This window comes from Sander vitreus, chromosome 19, assembly GCF_031162955.1.
Source record: "Sander vitreus isolate 19-12246 chromosome 19, sanVit1, whole genome shotgun sequence".
In the NCBI taxonomy this organism is placed as follows: Eukaryota; Metazoa; Chordata; class Actinopteri; order Perciformes; family Percidae; genus Sander; species Sander vitreus.
The window spans coordinates 2426510-2442211 of NC_135873.1; the positions used below are offsets into that span (position 1 = coordinate 2426510).

Below are 15702 nucleotides of genomic sequence, written 5' to 3' on the forward strand. Positions count from 1 at the left end.
TAAATTAAAATAGATTGAGTATAATTAATATTTACATATATTTACATATAGGCCCATATACAGATCAGTCTCAGGATGAAACTTGTAGTTCTGAAAGTTAAGTTGCACAACTTAAGGTCATGTTTATGTATGTTTAATGTATGCCTTAGTGTGAGGTTGATGTCATTTCAGAAAATGTTTTCTTTAAAAATTTTACAATGTAATATGGCACTTAAATGCACTTCATATGTTTAGTTTTTGGAGAGATGATATTGTAAGCAATGTAGGCAACAAAAACTTAGCTTTTTCCGAAAATGTAACCAAACTATCGTTTATTATTGCTCTTCAATAAAACAAAAGTATTTCTTATCCGATTACTCGATTAATCGATGGAATAATCGGTAGAATACTCGATTACTAAAATAATCGATAGCTGCAGCCCTACTATGTACTTTACTTACTTACAACCTGTTTACAGCTCTATATGTATATATTTATTACTTCTCATTATGCATATACATTCACAAATCAAAACTTCGACAATAATTCTTTGCTTCTGTTGTCAGAATCAGAGGCCATTAATGGTGAAATTACACATTTATTTATTTTCAGTTGGCGTATTATTTTGAAATACAAGACCGGAAGTCGTGCATGATACTCTGTGCATTTTGACGGCACTATGCAGAAGACTCCCGGAACTCTGCAGCCGCATCGGCTCTAATTTCAATATCGGGGTTCGGTCCAACATGGCGGCTTACGGATGGAAATACTGATGACAGTCCGAAAGATCGCCTCGATTTGTACGATGGTAAGGAGCTGATATTCGGCTTTAACGTTGGTATTTTTGCGCTGCGCCTCTACACGGTGCCCGGGCTAGTAAACCTGGACAGCTAAAGATAGCTGCTCTGTTAGCCTGTTTGCTAACATTACAGGGCAACATGATAATAACACACAGGGTTTCCAGAAAGTTGTAGCCTTTTAACAGTTAGCTGTCCAGCTCCGGAGATAGTCGTGTTTAGTTTTAAAACAGGGTGTTATTAAGCACAAACCAAGCTTGTTTGGCAGTTTATTACCCAGCTTGTAACGTTAGTTTGTTTATGCGAGAAGGGCGAAAACTAGCTAGCTTATGCTGCATTCAAGTGGTGTCGAAATAATCGGAAAAATCAATCCCCGATTGGGAACATTCTCGTGTATTCCCCCTTAATTATGAACAACAACTCGGAAAGTAGGCGAAATTTTTGCCACACGACTTTCTGAGTTGGCGTCATATTACGCAGTAACACGGCGGACGAAAATAAATGTTAGGTTAATAATAAGAAACCTTTTAGTTAGTTAACCGTTAGTTGCTGTCCATGTAGAGTGACCTAGATTAGTTCGACAAGTTATTTATTAGCATTAACCCTGATTACAAGTCGGGTAAAGCAATATATTATGGAATGTAAGGTACTGGTGCAGCAACAAGTCTGGGACAAAAGCACTAGTATACAGCTTCAAACTGGAAATAATACCTGAACCAGATATCAACGTGTTAAAACACTCTGAGCAATAAAATACAACACATCTTCTTTGTAGCATCCAAGTTTTTCCCACATTACGAGTTAAAGCTCATGAACACGCTGAAGTCCGGTGACCCTCGCGTACTACGTGATGTCATTTCACATGAACGGGGGGGGGGGGGCGGCTCAACGTCAGGACAGCAACCTGCTTGTCACTTCTGACTGTAGCTCATATCCTGTTTCTACCTGCTGCACCTTTCAGAGCTGAAAGACGGTTAGGCAGATGCAACAGAAGAGTGTGTGTGTGTGTGTGTGTGTGTGTGTGTGTGTGTGTGTGTGTGTGTGTGTGTGTGTGTTTAAAGACCACACACCAGGCCATGTAACCCTTTTAAGTGTGAAGGCCAGCATCATTGTGTGGCAAATTACCAGCACGTACTAGACAAATACTAACCAGGCTAAATATTAGCTGTGGCTGGCAGATTTGTTCAGTCTGTTTGCCACTTTGGCAGTCTACCAGTTGGTGCCCGGAAGGTATTTGCTTTTCAGAAAATCAATGTTTCTGTCGAACCTGTGAAAGTCAATAATAGGGCTGCAAAAACCAGAGCTGGGCAGTTGCATCTCAGTTCCCATACTGTAGCAGCACTTAATGATGATGTTTTTAAAGAAGGAAAAAGTAGTTTACAGTCAATAGAGTTGTTATTGTTTAATTCACTCAGTGTATGACGGTCCAGTCATATCAGTTGACTGTAATTCTGCATTTATAGACAAATTGAAGATAATTGGCTATAGTGTATCACAGTAACCAGAACCCCAGCTGATGTCTAGTCTCATAGGCCTGTATTTCCCAGCTCTGAGAGACGTGACCACTTATATCCCAACTTTAACTTCCAAGTTTGGGGAATATATATTATTGGAATAGCAGATTATTTAACATTTTGATTGTGGCTGGGAATCGAACCTCAATACTTCTTTTGGGTACCAACTGAAATGGGTCCGTAGCACAAAGTATCAAAGACTGCCAGGTCCTGAAAGCTGGCTGAGAATGACTAGTCTAGTGTAATGATTCTTTGATAAGATAGTTCTTTATTAAAATCTGAATTTTGCCAGTTTTTGAGCGTTTTTTCCCTTTAGCTCATTTCCTGTGTATAGACGAAATTTTAAACTTGACAACGTTGTTTTTTTATGCTAAATATGAAAGGATTTTGTAGAAGCTCTTATTTTAGATTTCTCAAAGTAAGGTATTGGCACCAAAACTTGTATCAGCACGAGTAAAAAAATGTCTAAAGTGTGAATACTTCCAGTATTTATTGGTATTGATTACTTATTCTCTGTTTGACATCCTTGTACAGGCTTATTTATTTATTTAGTTAAATTAAAACAAGGTCCCAGACAAAAAGCGTTCTTTTCTTCAAAGCAGAAAATAAGGTTGTCGCGATGCTGACGTAAGACAGCAAGCTATTTTTCATCAGAGCATCTTCCTGACTGATATGATTAACAACTATGATCACAGTGTCTAACGACGCAGTCATTTAGCTCTGCTGTCTGGAATCTAGTTTTCACTGATGCTGGTGTCTTTAAAGGCCCAGACACACCGACCAGACGGCCGACCCTCAGCAGAAAATGCAGTTGGACTGATCAGTGTCCCTGAGTTGGTCAAAGAAGTGCCTCGGAACACACCAAAGTAACGAGACGTAATACGATAAAAACGGGCCAATGTGACCCGAAGTCATCACAAGGGTTAAGACGTTTTTAAAGCTGCCCTGCACAGCCAGCAGTTGACTTTCATTTCCATCCATTCAGGAAACGGAGTCATTTCAAACCTGAAAACATAAATGAATTCAAGCGTGTGTTTACAGCACATATTAAAAGCAACTATTCTCCCGTTTTGCAGGCCGAAATTTGCCTTCCTCTCCGTTTGCATTTCCAACATCGTGTGCTCTGGTTTTGTTTACTAAACACTGCGATGTTTGGACGTTGTGTTGTTGGATAAATAGAATAGAATGCCTTTTATTGCCACTATACACATGTACAATGAGATTAAAAACAACTTTCCCAGTGCCAACATGTACGTAAAAAATATAACAACATGAAATAAAATAGGTAGTGCAAAAAAAAGGGGGTGGGGGGGGTGTAAGGTGCACAGTTGAGACACTATATATTATGAAAAAATAAGTATGTTGTATATACAGTGTGATACGCAGTGTGGGTAATTGCACATTATTTGAATATTGCCCAATAGTGGTGATCATATTCAATAAGTAATAGATATTGGACAATGAGAGTAATGATATTGCACATTATACCGATTTTACACAGTAATGGAATTGCACAGTATTATCAATAATATTAAATATTGCACAGTAGTGAGTAGAAGAAAGTCCGAGGGTTGGGGGGTTAGACTGAAGTCAGTGCATGTGTGAGTCCTTAACCTTCAGCCACGCCTTCATTTGCTCTCCTGTTGTCGACTTTACATGGACTGCATTGTGATGATGAGTAACAACTGAGTGGCTCCACCTATGCAGTCACTCACCCCTGTAGGAAAAGCTGTATCACGGTTAATATCATCATCATCGTCATCATCATCATCATCGCCGTCATCATCATCCCCCTCCTCTGTCTCTCTCTCCTGCCTTCATATAGCATTTGATTTCTCGAAGCTCAGACCAAATAACATCCAGCAGCAAAAGGTTTTTTGATGAGTCATAGACTTGTTTCAAGAAAGAGTTTTAAACCGCTTCATACACTGAAACTCATGTTTTTGAGAATGATTCAGAGCTCTGCTGTAAAAAAAGTCATTTCAGCCTTTACAATACAGACATGGTTTTCATTAAAAAAAAGCTGCGTTATTGTCTTGTCTGAAAATCCCCTAAATGTGTGTGTGCATGTGCGATTTCAGTGTCTTACGCAGTGTGGGAGCTTTACGTTTCACACAGTTCTTTCTTTCTTTTCTTTATAATCAGATCTTTCTCTGAGTGTTAGTGTAACCTCACGGTTTACATCATTTGTGCACACATTTTATTTTGACATTTTCAATGTCTGCAGTTTTTTCCCCTCCCACTGGTTTACAACCACATGTTTTGACTTTTTTACCCTTTGAACATCATTTTACAATCTCAAAATCTTACTAAACTTTATTTGAGCCAAGTTTTTCTGATTTCAAATTTAAAAAAAACATCTTTTCTGGTTGTTCCATGAAAGTTTCTTTGTAAAATGCAAACTTTCAAATTGTTACCTGAAATAAGTTGGCTTGTTAAGTCAGATATTAAATAAATACACATGCACACTTATCCACAAATAAAGGTCTATTCATTGTTATTGTTGTACCAACTGACATGAGTGCACTCATACTATTAAATGGCCTCTCAGCTTGTTGTTGATGTTTTTAAACTCAACTCAGTTTACAGCTGAGTCATGGAAGGAAAATTTGGAGCACAATATCAGGAAGTGGGCTATAATAACAAATGAACCATCTGCATGTCAAAACAGACGGTTATATCTTGCCTAATTTGACTCCTTTTACAATAACATTTTATGGCCTGACATCGATCAACAGATACTGTATGCTCCCACATGTAACATAACTCAACTATAATGCTGAATTCATGTGTTGTAACATAATGAAATGTGAAGTTATGAAAAACATAATGACAAGTATTACGATTTTACGGAGAAGTGAAGCAGGAAGCACAGCTGCAACAAACAGATGGTCGACAGTCCAGCAGAGCAGAGAGAAAGTAGGGCAGGGAAACAAAACGACAAAGGAGGGATTCTGATGGATAATTTTACGTAAAATAAATATTTATTTTACTGTACTATGTCACTCATTGTACATGAGGATATCCATTCAATGTTTCTCTTTTTCTTCTTCAGGGCGCCAATGCCTCTGCCTTGGAAAAGGAGATTGGACCGGAACAGTTTCCCGTTAATGAACACTACTTTGGATTAGTCAACGTAAGTGTCAGTCAAGAACATGCATAACTGTCCCCTCGGATGGTATAAAATGTAATATTGCTAAAACAAGTACAACAACATATCTCAGAAACATGCCCTCCCCTTAAGGCTGATTTATAGCTCTGCGGAGGCTCCCCGGCGTGTGTGTGTGTGCGCGGGGTGTGTGTGTGGTAGAGCGAGTGAGAGAGTGACCGTGATTAGCTTCGGAGCGAGTAGCGACTCCAGAGTCATTGTGGGAAAAGGGTTTGGAGGAGGGTCTAGCAAAGCAAGACTAGGGGGAATGCAACGCTACCAAGCCACGGCCGAGCGACATGCATCGGCGCGGCGTGTAGTTAAATTTTTTTGAGAGGTGCACGTCAGTCTACGCCGTACTACCTCCACGTACCTACGTACGCACCCACGGCGTTGATTTAACGCAGAAGCATAAATCAGCCATTAGTCCTGTATCTTTTTTTCTCTCTGTGTCTCATTCTGTCTCTTTTTCTTTTTTCTAGTTTGGCAACACCTGCTACTGTAACTCAGTGCTGCAGGCTCTGTATTTCTGTCGACCGTTCAGGGAGAAGGTGTTGGCATACAAGGTAAGTGATGAGAGAGACACCATAGCTGTATCGCCCAGCAGTGTTTCTGTCCTCATATTTGTACAGTGGACTAAAGACTCCTACTAAAAGAATGCACTTAAATACCCCCGAAAATAATAATGTGTCGGCCTGAATATAAAACGGTACTTTTTTCTGGATCATATGTTGATGGCGTATTATACTCAAGGACTAGATATTTAAATATTCAGCAGAGGAATGGAGCGAGGCCCACTCCCTGCACTACAGAGTGAACTTGCATTAAGAGAGTGTTGCATTATGGGTTGTTTGTAGCTGTAATGTCTCTGTTTATAAGTTAGGCAGCTAAGTGCTAATAAAGAAAACAATGGGTTATTACAACTTGGGTTTTTATTTTCATAGCCAGCTAAAAATGTGAAAACCCACACCAACGGGACAGCCGTAGCTCAGTCTGTAAAAACTTGGCTTGGGAACCGGAGGGTTGCCGGTTCAAGTCCCCGCATGTACGGAGTGTGGATTGGTAGCTGGAGAGGTGCCAGTTCGCTGCCAAGTGTCCTTGAGCAAGGCACCAAACCCCCAATGGCTTGGGGGTGCCATCTGTACATAATGCATGTGTATAGGTCCTTTTTATGCATGTGTCTATTTGGGCCTGTGTGTGTGTGAAAATACATTTTTTTTTTTTACTACTACTAAGTATTATAGGTCAAATTAGGAATCCCAACTTTACCGTATGCCTTTGTGTTCTCTTCCAATTAACTTTGACTAACTAAGAGGGTTTGTTATCATCCTGTCCGATCCCCTGACTGCTTAGCGTTTGTTGCCCCAATACACCTTTTTTTTATCGGTGTTGCCACATTACAAGAGAAATATTATCAGAACTGACAAACGTTGTAATAAACTGGAGTTTTACCGGTTAAAACTTGTTTCTGATGACTCGTGTAACACAGAGCCTAAAACATCTGGGTGTGCAGTGGACTGTTGCTAATGAGTTACTAAAATGATTGTTTGCTTGCTGCCACAAGTGGAAACAAATAGAAAGCGATTAGGAGCTCTGAAAAGTTGCTCAGGCTGCGTCCAAGAGCTCGACTGCAGAGTTGTGTGCGAATATGTGACTGATGAGCAGAATGAAGACTTAGCTGCACTTGAAAATGAACTTGAACAAGCTACATAAATGTGGAATTTACAGTACGTTATGCTTTGATGGAAGTATTTCACGTTTATGAGGAAAAAAAAGCTTTAGGAATGCTTGGTATCTGAGAGAGAGCGTGTCCTATCTTGAAAAACTGATGTCAGAAAAGAGGTCTTGTATTTGAGCCAATAATAGTTCACACTTCCGGAGAAAATAATCATTGTATTTGTTGTTTTATTACCTTTTAAAGAGAGAGAGAATTCAAAACTTCATTTAACCATTGATTATGCGGCGCGTTTTCTTAAAGAATGTGATGGAATATGCGGGATATTTATGCAATTTTATGCGATGAAATTGCGGGAACGTACAAAAACTGCGGTTTCATCATGGCTTCATCTCGGGGTTTGCAGCTTTTCGATGATGTTCAAGTCGCGTGATTACGTCACTTCATAACGTTCCCATGGCAACGGGAAAATGGCTGCTCTTGTGTGAAGTAAACGCAACATTTTTCAACTTTCTGCTAAGATATATGTGACTTTTTTGCAACGAAAATGCGGGGATTATGAAATCGCGCAAGCCCCGCATATTTTTTCGTGGAAATCGGCAATTTATGCGGCGAAAGTGCAGAGTATTTGAAAAATGCGGCCCCCGCATAAATATGCGGACTTTGGCTGATTATGTGATCGCATAGTCGCGTTTTTCTGGAGGGACTGATTAATAAGTTAATTATAAGTAAGTGTGTGTGTGTGTGTGAGATATCACTCCCATAGATTTGACAAAAATGTTAAGGTTCAGTCTGGAAGTGGCCTCACCTGTACTTTATAGCTCTGCACATCAGAGAGAAAGATAACTGTCTGTTGAAGTCTCTGTGGAGTGACGGATGTGTCCTTCAGGTGCAGCCGCGTCGTAAGGAGTCCCTCCTCACCTGTCTGTCCGACCTGTTCAACAGCATTGCCACACAGAAGAAGAAAGTCGGAGTCATCCCTCCCAAGAAATTCATCTCACGACTGAGAAAAGAAAATGGTAGGTATCGTTCCGGGAGAACATTGTACTGTAAGGAAGGAGAGAGGGATCTTCCCCTGTGCTTAAACCACTAGAAATGTTCAGATTGTTGATTTTCATCGAAGTGGAGGGTTTTGACTTCACAGCTGTTGCTTCTGTCACAAACCTAAACGCATATTTTTTTCTCTCAGGAAAACATCCAATCCAACACCAGGTGTTTGTAAATATGTCAAATCTGAAATGTTCTTTCATCAGTGAAGTTAGCTGATTGGCGAGGGAGAAAGGGATGAGGCGGAGAGCCACGGAAAAGGAGAGAAGAGGGGGGAAAAAGGAGGGAGGCGACGGGGTATGTCAGCTAAGACATTAATCTCACAGCTGAGGAAATAAAATTGTCAGCCATATCCTGGAGCGGAAAGCAAATGATAAAGAAGAGATCTTAATTGGCTCCAATTCTCCTCGCCAACACATGCTGATCACTCGTTTTCTCTTCTCGCGTTCTTCAACACTTCTTCCTTCCCTGTCCATCTCTGTTTCTCTTTATGTATATCCTTCTCTATATTCCTCTTACTACTTCTCTATGACTCTATGTATTTTTATTTCTCCACATATTCCTGTCTTTCTCCATCCGTCCCTCTCAGAGCTGTTTGACAACTACATGCAGCAGGACGCCCACGAATTCCTCAACTACCTCCTCAACACCATCGCAGACCTGCTGCAGGAGGAGAAGAGCCAGGAGCGACAGCAGAATGGAAAACTGGTGCAGAATGGAGGAGGAGGGACAGGAGGAGGAGGAGGAAGTGGAGGAGGAAGTGAGGGAGGAGAAGGGGAAGGAGGAAAGGAGACACAACAGACTTGGGTCCATGAGATTTTCCAGGGAACACTGACCAACGAGACTCGCTGCCTCAACTGTGAAGCTGTAAGCGAGACAAATAAGTCCTTTTCTGTGCAAACTCTGGTGCAGTTTGTAAAGATTTAAGTTATGATTTATTTACCTTGATCTTTTCAAAACACAAATTACATTGGGCATGAAATAATAAAATAAATAATAAAACGGGCAGGACTGTAATAGACGTTAAACCAAAAGTTGCATAAATAGAAGAGGATGTTTTGCTTTGAAACATGAAACAAACTTAACCCAATAAACAGAGTTCTGTTGCTGAAGAGGGAGACAGAGGCACAACAAAATGAACTACAACTTTAAAAAAAAATGATATATTTATTAATGTATTAGTTGTTACCGGTCCCCAGGAAGGACAAAACAAAAAGAAACTGGGTAACGCTTTACTTGAAGGTATCTACATAAGAGTGACTGATGACACTGTCATGACACAGTCATGACACATGAACCCTAACCATAACTTGTCATGACAAAAACCGAATGACACTTACTAAAAGAAGCGTTATGTCATAAATGTTTGACTTATTTATAATGTTTATGACACGTTCATGACCGTGTCATGTCACTCTTATGTAGATACCTTCAAGTAAAGTGTAACCAGAAACTGATACAAAATGTTCAAAATGCTGCATTGCAAAAGGGTTTTTGAAATGTCTTCACTTGCACTGCAGGTGAGCAGTAAAGACGAGGACTTCCTGGATCTGTCGGTGGATGTGGAGCAGAACACCTCCATCACTCACTGTCTCAGGTAACACGGAGCTCATCTATGGAAAGGGAAATGAGTCTTTTATGCTCACCTGATATGGAAAGTCATGGAGAAAAGCTTGAATTTGATATCTTGACACTTAAGTTTCTTAAACATTGTTGGTTTGTGTTGGTAAATGTGTGTGTCTCTTTACAGGGGCTTCAGCAACACAGAGACGTTATGTAGTGAATACAAATACTACTGTGAGCAGTGTCGCAGCAAACAGGAAGCCCAGAAAAGGTGGGTGACAACATTTGTTGACTCCCTTAAAGCTTTAGTGCGTAACTTTTTGATAATAATGAACGTCCGTTACATTCAAGCCATTGCCAAATGAGTTGCTACAAAGCTAATTAAGACTATCAGCTCCACACAACTCTCTGTATTTCTCAGTATGGCTATGTTCAGAAGATTGTGTCGTCTGGCGACTTTTGCAAGCAGAAGCTCGAAGATAATGACCTTTTCTGAAGAATCCATCATGTTTTTTTAATCCTCCGTGTCCTCCTTGGCTACTATCAACTGCATGGAGGAGGGGTGGGGGCGGTGCACGATCACGGAAGGCTTGTATCATGTGGACGCAGACAGTGTTGTTGTCATTACTTAGAATTCCTCATGGGGGAGACAGAAACTACGCACTATAGCTTTAACGTGCGTTGCGTATCGTGGTTTTGAAAGGTTCTTTAAATTGTTGTTAATTTGTCATTATCCAGATAATGTAGAGATAGTCTTCGCAATATTAATTTAGTCCTCTCCTAGTACAAATGTAATCATGGTAGAGCTTCAAAGATGAATCGATTTAGTTGTCAACTATTAAATTAATTGTCAAATATTTTGATAATTGATTAATCGGTTTGTGTCGTATTGCAAAGAAAAGTTAAAGTTGTGGACAAAACAAGACGTTTGAGGACGTCATCTTGGGCTTTGGGAAACACTTATCAACATTTGACACCAATTTATGAAATGTTTTTGTAGACCAAACAACTAATCCATTTAGGAAATCAAGAAAATAATCAAGTTTTCAGTTAAGAAATTGGATGTATAGCCTATTTTTCTTTTACAATGCAAAAAAACCCTTTTTTAATTACTTTTTTATTTTGTTTAATAATATTGTTTGTAACTGTTTTAACTGATAGTATTAATCGGTCTAGATTCTTATTTTCTAATAAATAAATAAATAATTAGGGCTGTCAGCATTAACGTGATGCGATTAAGGGCAGATCATAACGCGTTAATTTTTTTTAATCACATGCCGTCATTTATTAATTTATTTTACAATTCACTCGGCTTCGTCGTGCCTAACAGGCTACTATTTTGACTCTTTGCCGCACCGTTACTTATCATCAAGCTGCGATACTTCCCCCTGCTGCAGGCTGCAGGCATGATGGAGAAAGACAGCAACACAGTTCTGAATGGCGCTTTTTATTTCCCAAAATTCCCGGACGGCTCAGCAGAGAAGTCGAAAGCCATATGCACATCGTGTAAAGCCGAAATAAAATATCACCGAAGCACGTCAAGCTTGAGCTACCACCTACGAGCTAATTAACGTGACTCAGGTTGATGCTACCCGCTAGCATGCTACCCACTTAGGCAAAGCACTATTTTGGAGAGTGCTACTCGCCGACCTGCGGATGAAACCAAATCCAAAAAAATTACTACAGCTCTTGCGAAACGGGTGGCAACTAACTGCAGACCTGTCAGCATCGTAGAGGACTCGGGTCTTAAAGACGTACTACGGTTGGCATGTTCTGACCTGTCTCGTTGCCGTCGAGGGGGACAGTAGTTTCACGGATACACAGCCTGTACGACACGGAGAAAGCAGCCACACTGGAACTGCTGTAAAGTGCTGCAAACACTGTCTCATTAACCGGTGATCACTGGACGTCAGTGAGTAATCAACATTATTTAGAGTTACTAAACACTATCTTGACTCTAGTAAGGACAGGGATTATTAGTTTTTTAGTTAGGAACTTGGAGGAATTGTGCAATAATGACAGATTCATTCAGATTTTTCTTTTGTTTACAGTAAATAAATAATAACAAATAATCTTAAAGTAAAGTTCATAAAGTAACTTTCTTTGCATTCATTTGATTCCCAATCAAGATGCACTGGTAAGAATTGCTTTCCATTGTTAATACGTACTTAAAAACAGCTCTGAAATGCAAAAGAATTTGAATTAACCGATTAATTAACGTTGATTAACCGTATGACAGCCCTATAAATAATAAATCTTTATTCTCGTTTAACAGTTAAATGGTTCAATCATTAACACCCCGAGGATGCACAAAGTAACTTTTTGACACAAAAGCTTTAAGGAAAGCGTGAACATATTCTGGGCTTTTTCAATATAGTTGCCCTTTGCTCTATAAACCGCTGGCTGTTGCTCCTTTGTCTTAAGTTTCAAATGAAATGACGCTGCTAAATTATCACACTAACCAGAAAAAATAACTGGTACAAAGTGTCTGTCCTGTATTTTTTATACACACCATCCACTGTTTTTGGGCGCTTGCTAAGTCCCATCCATTAGCTTGAAAGAGCCATGCTTTCAACAGCAACTGCACCTCACATTAACACTGAGCAGAATGCTGTGAGAGCGCGAGCCAAATGTTCGGCCAACTTAGGAGTAAGCGTCTAAAAACATACTTGTTCCTGATTGGAGGTCTGGAACAATAATGGTATCAACATGGAAAGCTTTTAGCCCTCCTTTTAGAGTTCTTCTTGGGGACAGATGTCCCTCGCTGTCTGTCTTTGTGTTATTCCCTGCTAGTATGTGTTTCCACCGACCTTTTTCCAAGCCATGTGCTTTATTTTGTGATATTTCTTTTTCTTTTCTTCTTAGTAATTTGAAACTTCTTTACAGCAAAAAGTTGAGCGTATGGTTCAGTTCAGAGATGATTTCAGTTTCATCATCTCTTTCTCTGTCAGGATGAGGGTAAAGAAGCTGCCGATGATCCTGGCCCTACACCTGAAGCGCTTTAAATACATGGACCAGCTGCACCGCTACACCAAACTGTCCTATCGCGTCGTCTTCCCCCTGGAGCTCCGCCTCTTCAACACGTCCGGGGACGCCACCAACCCCGACCGCATGTACGACCTGGTGGCTGTCGTCGTACACTGTGGCAGGTATGTTCCTCTTTTACCTTATTTGAATCCTTGCTCCTATTGCAAACCTGCAGGGTCTGTGGTGGTTTGTATGGGCTGTTTGTCAAAACAAAATTTACCACAAATCAATTAAATTTTCGAAATTGGTTCGTAGTCTGATCAGCACCAAAAAAAAAGAAAGTCAGGATTAACTTCCTAATGCAAGGAAATAAACCATCTCTGTGTGAACCAGTGAAGTTGTCATTTGATTAAAATATTTAAGCTATAGTGCGTAGTTTCTGTCTCCCCCCATGAGGAATTCTAAGTAATGACAATAACACTGTTGGCACGTCCATGATACAAGCCTTCCGTGATCGCGCACGCGCCCCCACCCCTCCTCCACGCAGTTGCTAGTAGCCACGGAGGACACGGAGGATTAAAAAAACATGATAGAGGTTATTATCTCCACTTGAGTTTCTGCGCGACGGACGACGCTGTTTTCTATAAATAGCATTACTGAGAAATACAGAGAGAGTTTTGTGGAGTTGATAGTCTTAATTAACTTCGTAGCAACTCATTTGGCAATGGCTTGAATGTAACGGACGTTCATTAATATAAAAAAAGTTACACACTGAAGCTTTAATCCGTTAACATTTGATATATTATCTGTCCATCAACTAATTAGCAATTCATTTTAGCACTAAGCATTTGAATGGGACTGTTTTTATTTGCAAGTTTGTAGCTTTTGAACATTTCCGCACTCTTGACCACCGTTTTGAACGTTTTCAGAATTCCACATAGATTATCCAAAACATCCTTATATAAAAGATTCAACACTAAATAATGTTTTTTGAGCAATCATTTCATGTTGTTTCACTGGTGTTGCCTTAACAAACATTTATGTTTAACTCTTTGCTTGGAAATAAAAGAAGACCATAAATCACCATCAGCTGTGAGTGTATTATTTTTACAATGTGTCTCACATGTTGTTGCTACTCTCTGCAGTGGGCCAAACCGCGGACACTACATCACCATCGTCAAGAGCCACGGCTTCTGGCTGCTGTTTGATGACGACATCGTAGAGGTGAGAGAGAGGTTTTTTCATTCTCAGTTTCCTCTTTCTTTACCACAACAATTTTTTTTAGTTCCACTTTACAAAGATGTACTGCTTTCAGGTCTAACCTTAAACATTTGTGCGATTTTTTTAAATTTTTTTTAATATTTAGGCTTTTCTCTGTTGCAAAGGGGCAACCTCTGTCCCAAAATCAAGATTTAAAACGAGTTTTGCAAGTACAGCTGATTAGTTTGATAATGAATATGAAACCGTTGGAAAGTGAATAGAAAGAAATACTTACACCTTGTGTAATTGAAGCTGTCTTTTATCAAATCTTCTCTCATTCTCTCAATTGTAAAAAGGCCTACATCTTAGAATATTAACTTTATGGAGCACCTTAAGTTTCAACAGAATTAAGAGACAACATTGGCATTAAGAATTACAGAATAAAACAAGATAGGCTTTAAAACAAAAATTAAAATCCCATTTTATTCGAACCAGACAGGAATTTCAAATAGCTGTCTTTCCAGACTCAGTGTAGATCCTGGCACTTCAAATATTGTCTGGATTTCCTTTGACAGGCCAACATAGATACCTTAACCTTTGCTGAATAATGAGGAGTTAGAAAAGGAGTTTAGCAATCAGGATAGGATTGTAGAAATAGAAGGGTAGATGAAAGTATTTGTAAAGGAGAAATGTAAGAAGATAACAGGGAAAAGAAAACAGAAAGAAGTGCATACCTGCTTCAGATCAGAGTACAGGATTAGCCCAAAGCCTTGTGGACAAGCTCTGGAATGAGAATCATGTTCAGCCAGAGATGGGGACTTGAGTCTGAGACTCGGACTCGAGTCACACTTAAGTCGCACAAACAGCTGACTTCAGACTTGACTCGGACTCCACCCAAAAGACTTCAGACTTGACTCAGACTCGAGCTTCAAGACTCGTTAACAACCTGTTTTCATGCAATTATTGTTTTTTAAATCTAAATTTATTCATGTACAGTGGGGCAAAAATGTATTTAGTCAGCCACCAATTGTGCAAGTTCACCCACTTAAAAAGATGAGAGAGGCCTGTAATTTTCAATTTTGCCTGTAACACTTCAACTATGAGAGACAAAATGAAAAAAACAAAATCCAGAAAATCACGTTGTAGGATTTTTAATGAATTTATTTGCAAATTATGGTGGAAAATAAGTATTTGGTCAATAAAAAAAGTTCATCTCAATACTTTGTTATATACCCTTTGTTGGCAATGACAGAGGTCAAACGTTTTCTGTAAGTCTTCACAAGGTTTTCACACACTGTTGCTGGTATTTTGGATGCAACTCAGCATTCTTTCCCCTCCAAACACGACGAGTTGAGTTTTTACCAAAAAGTTCTATTTTGGTTTCATCTGACCATATGACATTCTCCCAATCCTCTTCTGGATCATCCAAATGCTCTCTAGCAAACTCAAGACAGGCCTGGACATGTACTGGCTTAAGCAGGGGGACACGTCTGGCAATGCAGGATTTGAGTCCCTGGCGGCGTAGTGTGTTACTGATGGTCCCAGCTCTCTGCAGGTCATTCACTAGGTCCCCCCCGTGTGGTTCTGGGATTTTTTCTCATCATTCTTGTAATCATTTTGACCCCATGGGGTGAGATCTTGCGTGGAGCCCTAGATCGAGGGAGATTATTAGTGGTCTTGTATGTCTTCCATTTTCTTATAATTGCTCCCATAGTTGATTTCTTCACACCAAGCTGCTTACCTATTGCAGATTCAGTCTTCCCAGCCTGGTGCAGGTCTACAATTTTGTTTCTGGTGTCCTTTGACAGCTCT

General features: G+C 39.8%; 1 protein-coding gene across 1 annotated transcript in view; it reads left to right on the top strand.

Annotated features, from left to right (window-relative positions):
* Nucleotides 1-650: 650 nt before the first annotated feature.
* usp12b (ubiquitin specific peptidase 12b) overlaps nucleotides 651-15702 on the top strand; it is a 28279-nt gene continuing 13227 nt past the window's right edge. Inside the window, exons 1-9 of the mRNA XM_078275507.1 lie at nucleotides 651-787; nucleotides 5346-5426; nucleotides 5921-6004; nucleotides 8003-8132; nucleotides 8750-9027; nucleotides 9681-9757; nucleotides 9911-9994; nucleotides 12675-12872; nucleotides 13836-13914. Coding sequence (XP_078131633.1) covers nucleotides 740-787; nucleotides 5346-5426; nucleotides 5921-6004; nucleotides 8003-8132; nucleotides 8750-9027; nucleotides 9681-9757; nucleotides 9911-9994; nucleotides 12675-12872; nucleotides 13836-13914 — 1059 coding nt within the window. The 5' untranslated portion in view covers nucleotides 651-739. The remainder of the gene's footprint in view (nucleotides 788-5345; nucleotides 5427-5920; nucleotides 6005-8002; nucleotides 8133-8749; nucleotides 9028-9680; nucleotides 9758-9910; nucleotides 9995-12674; nucleotides 12873-13835; nucleotides 13915-15702) is intronic.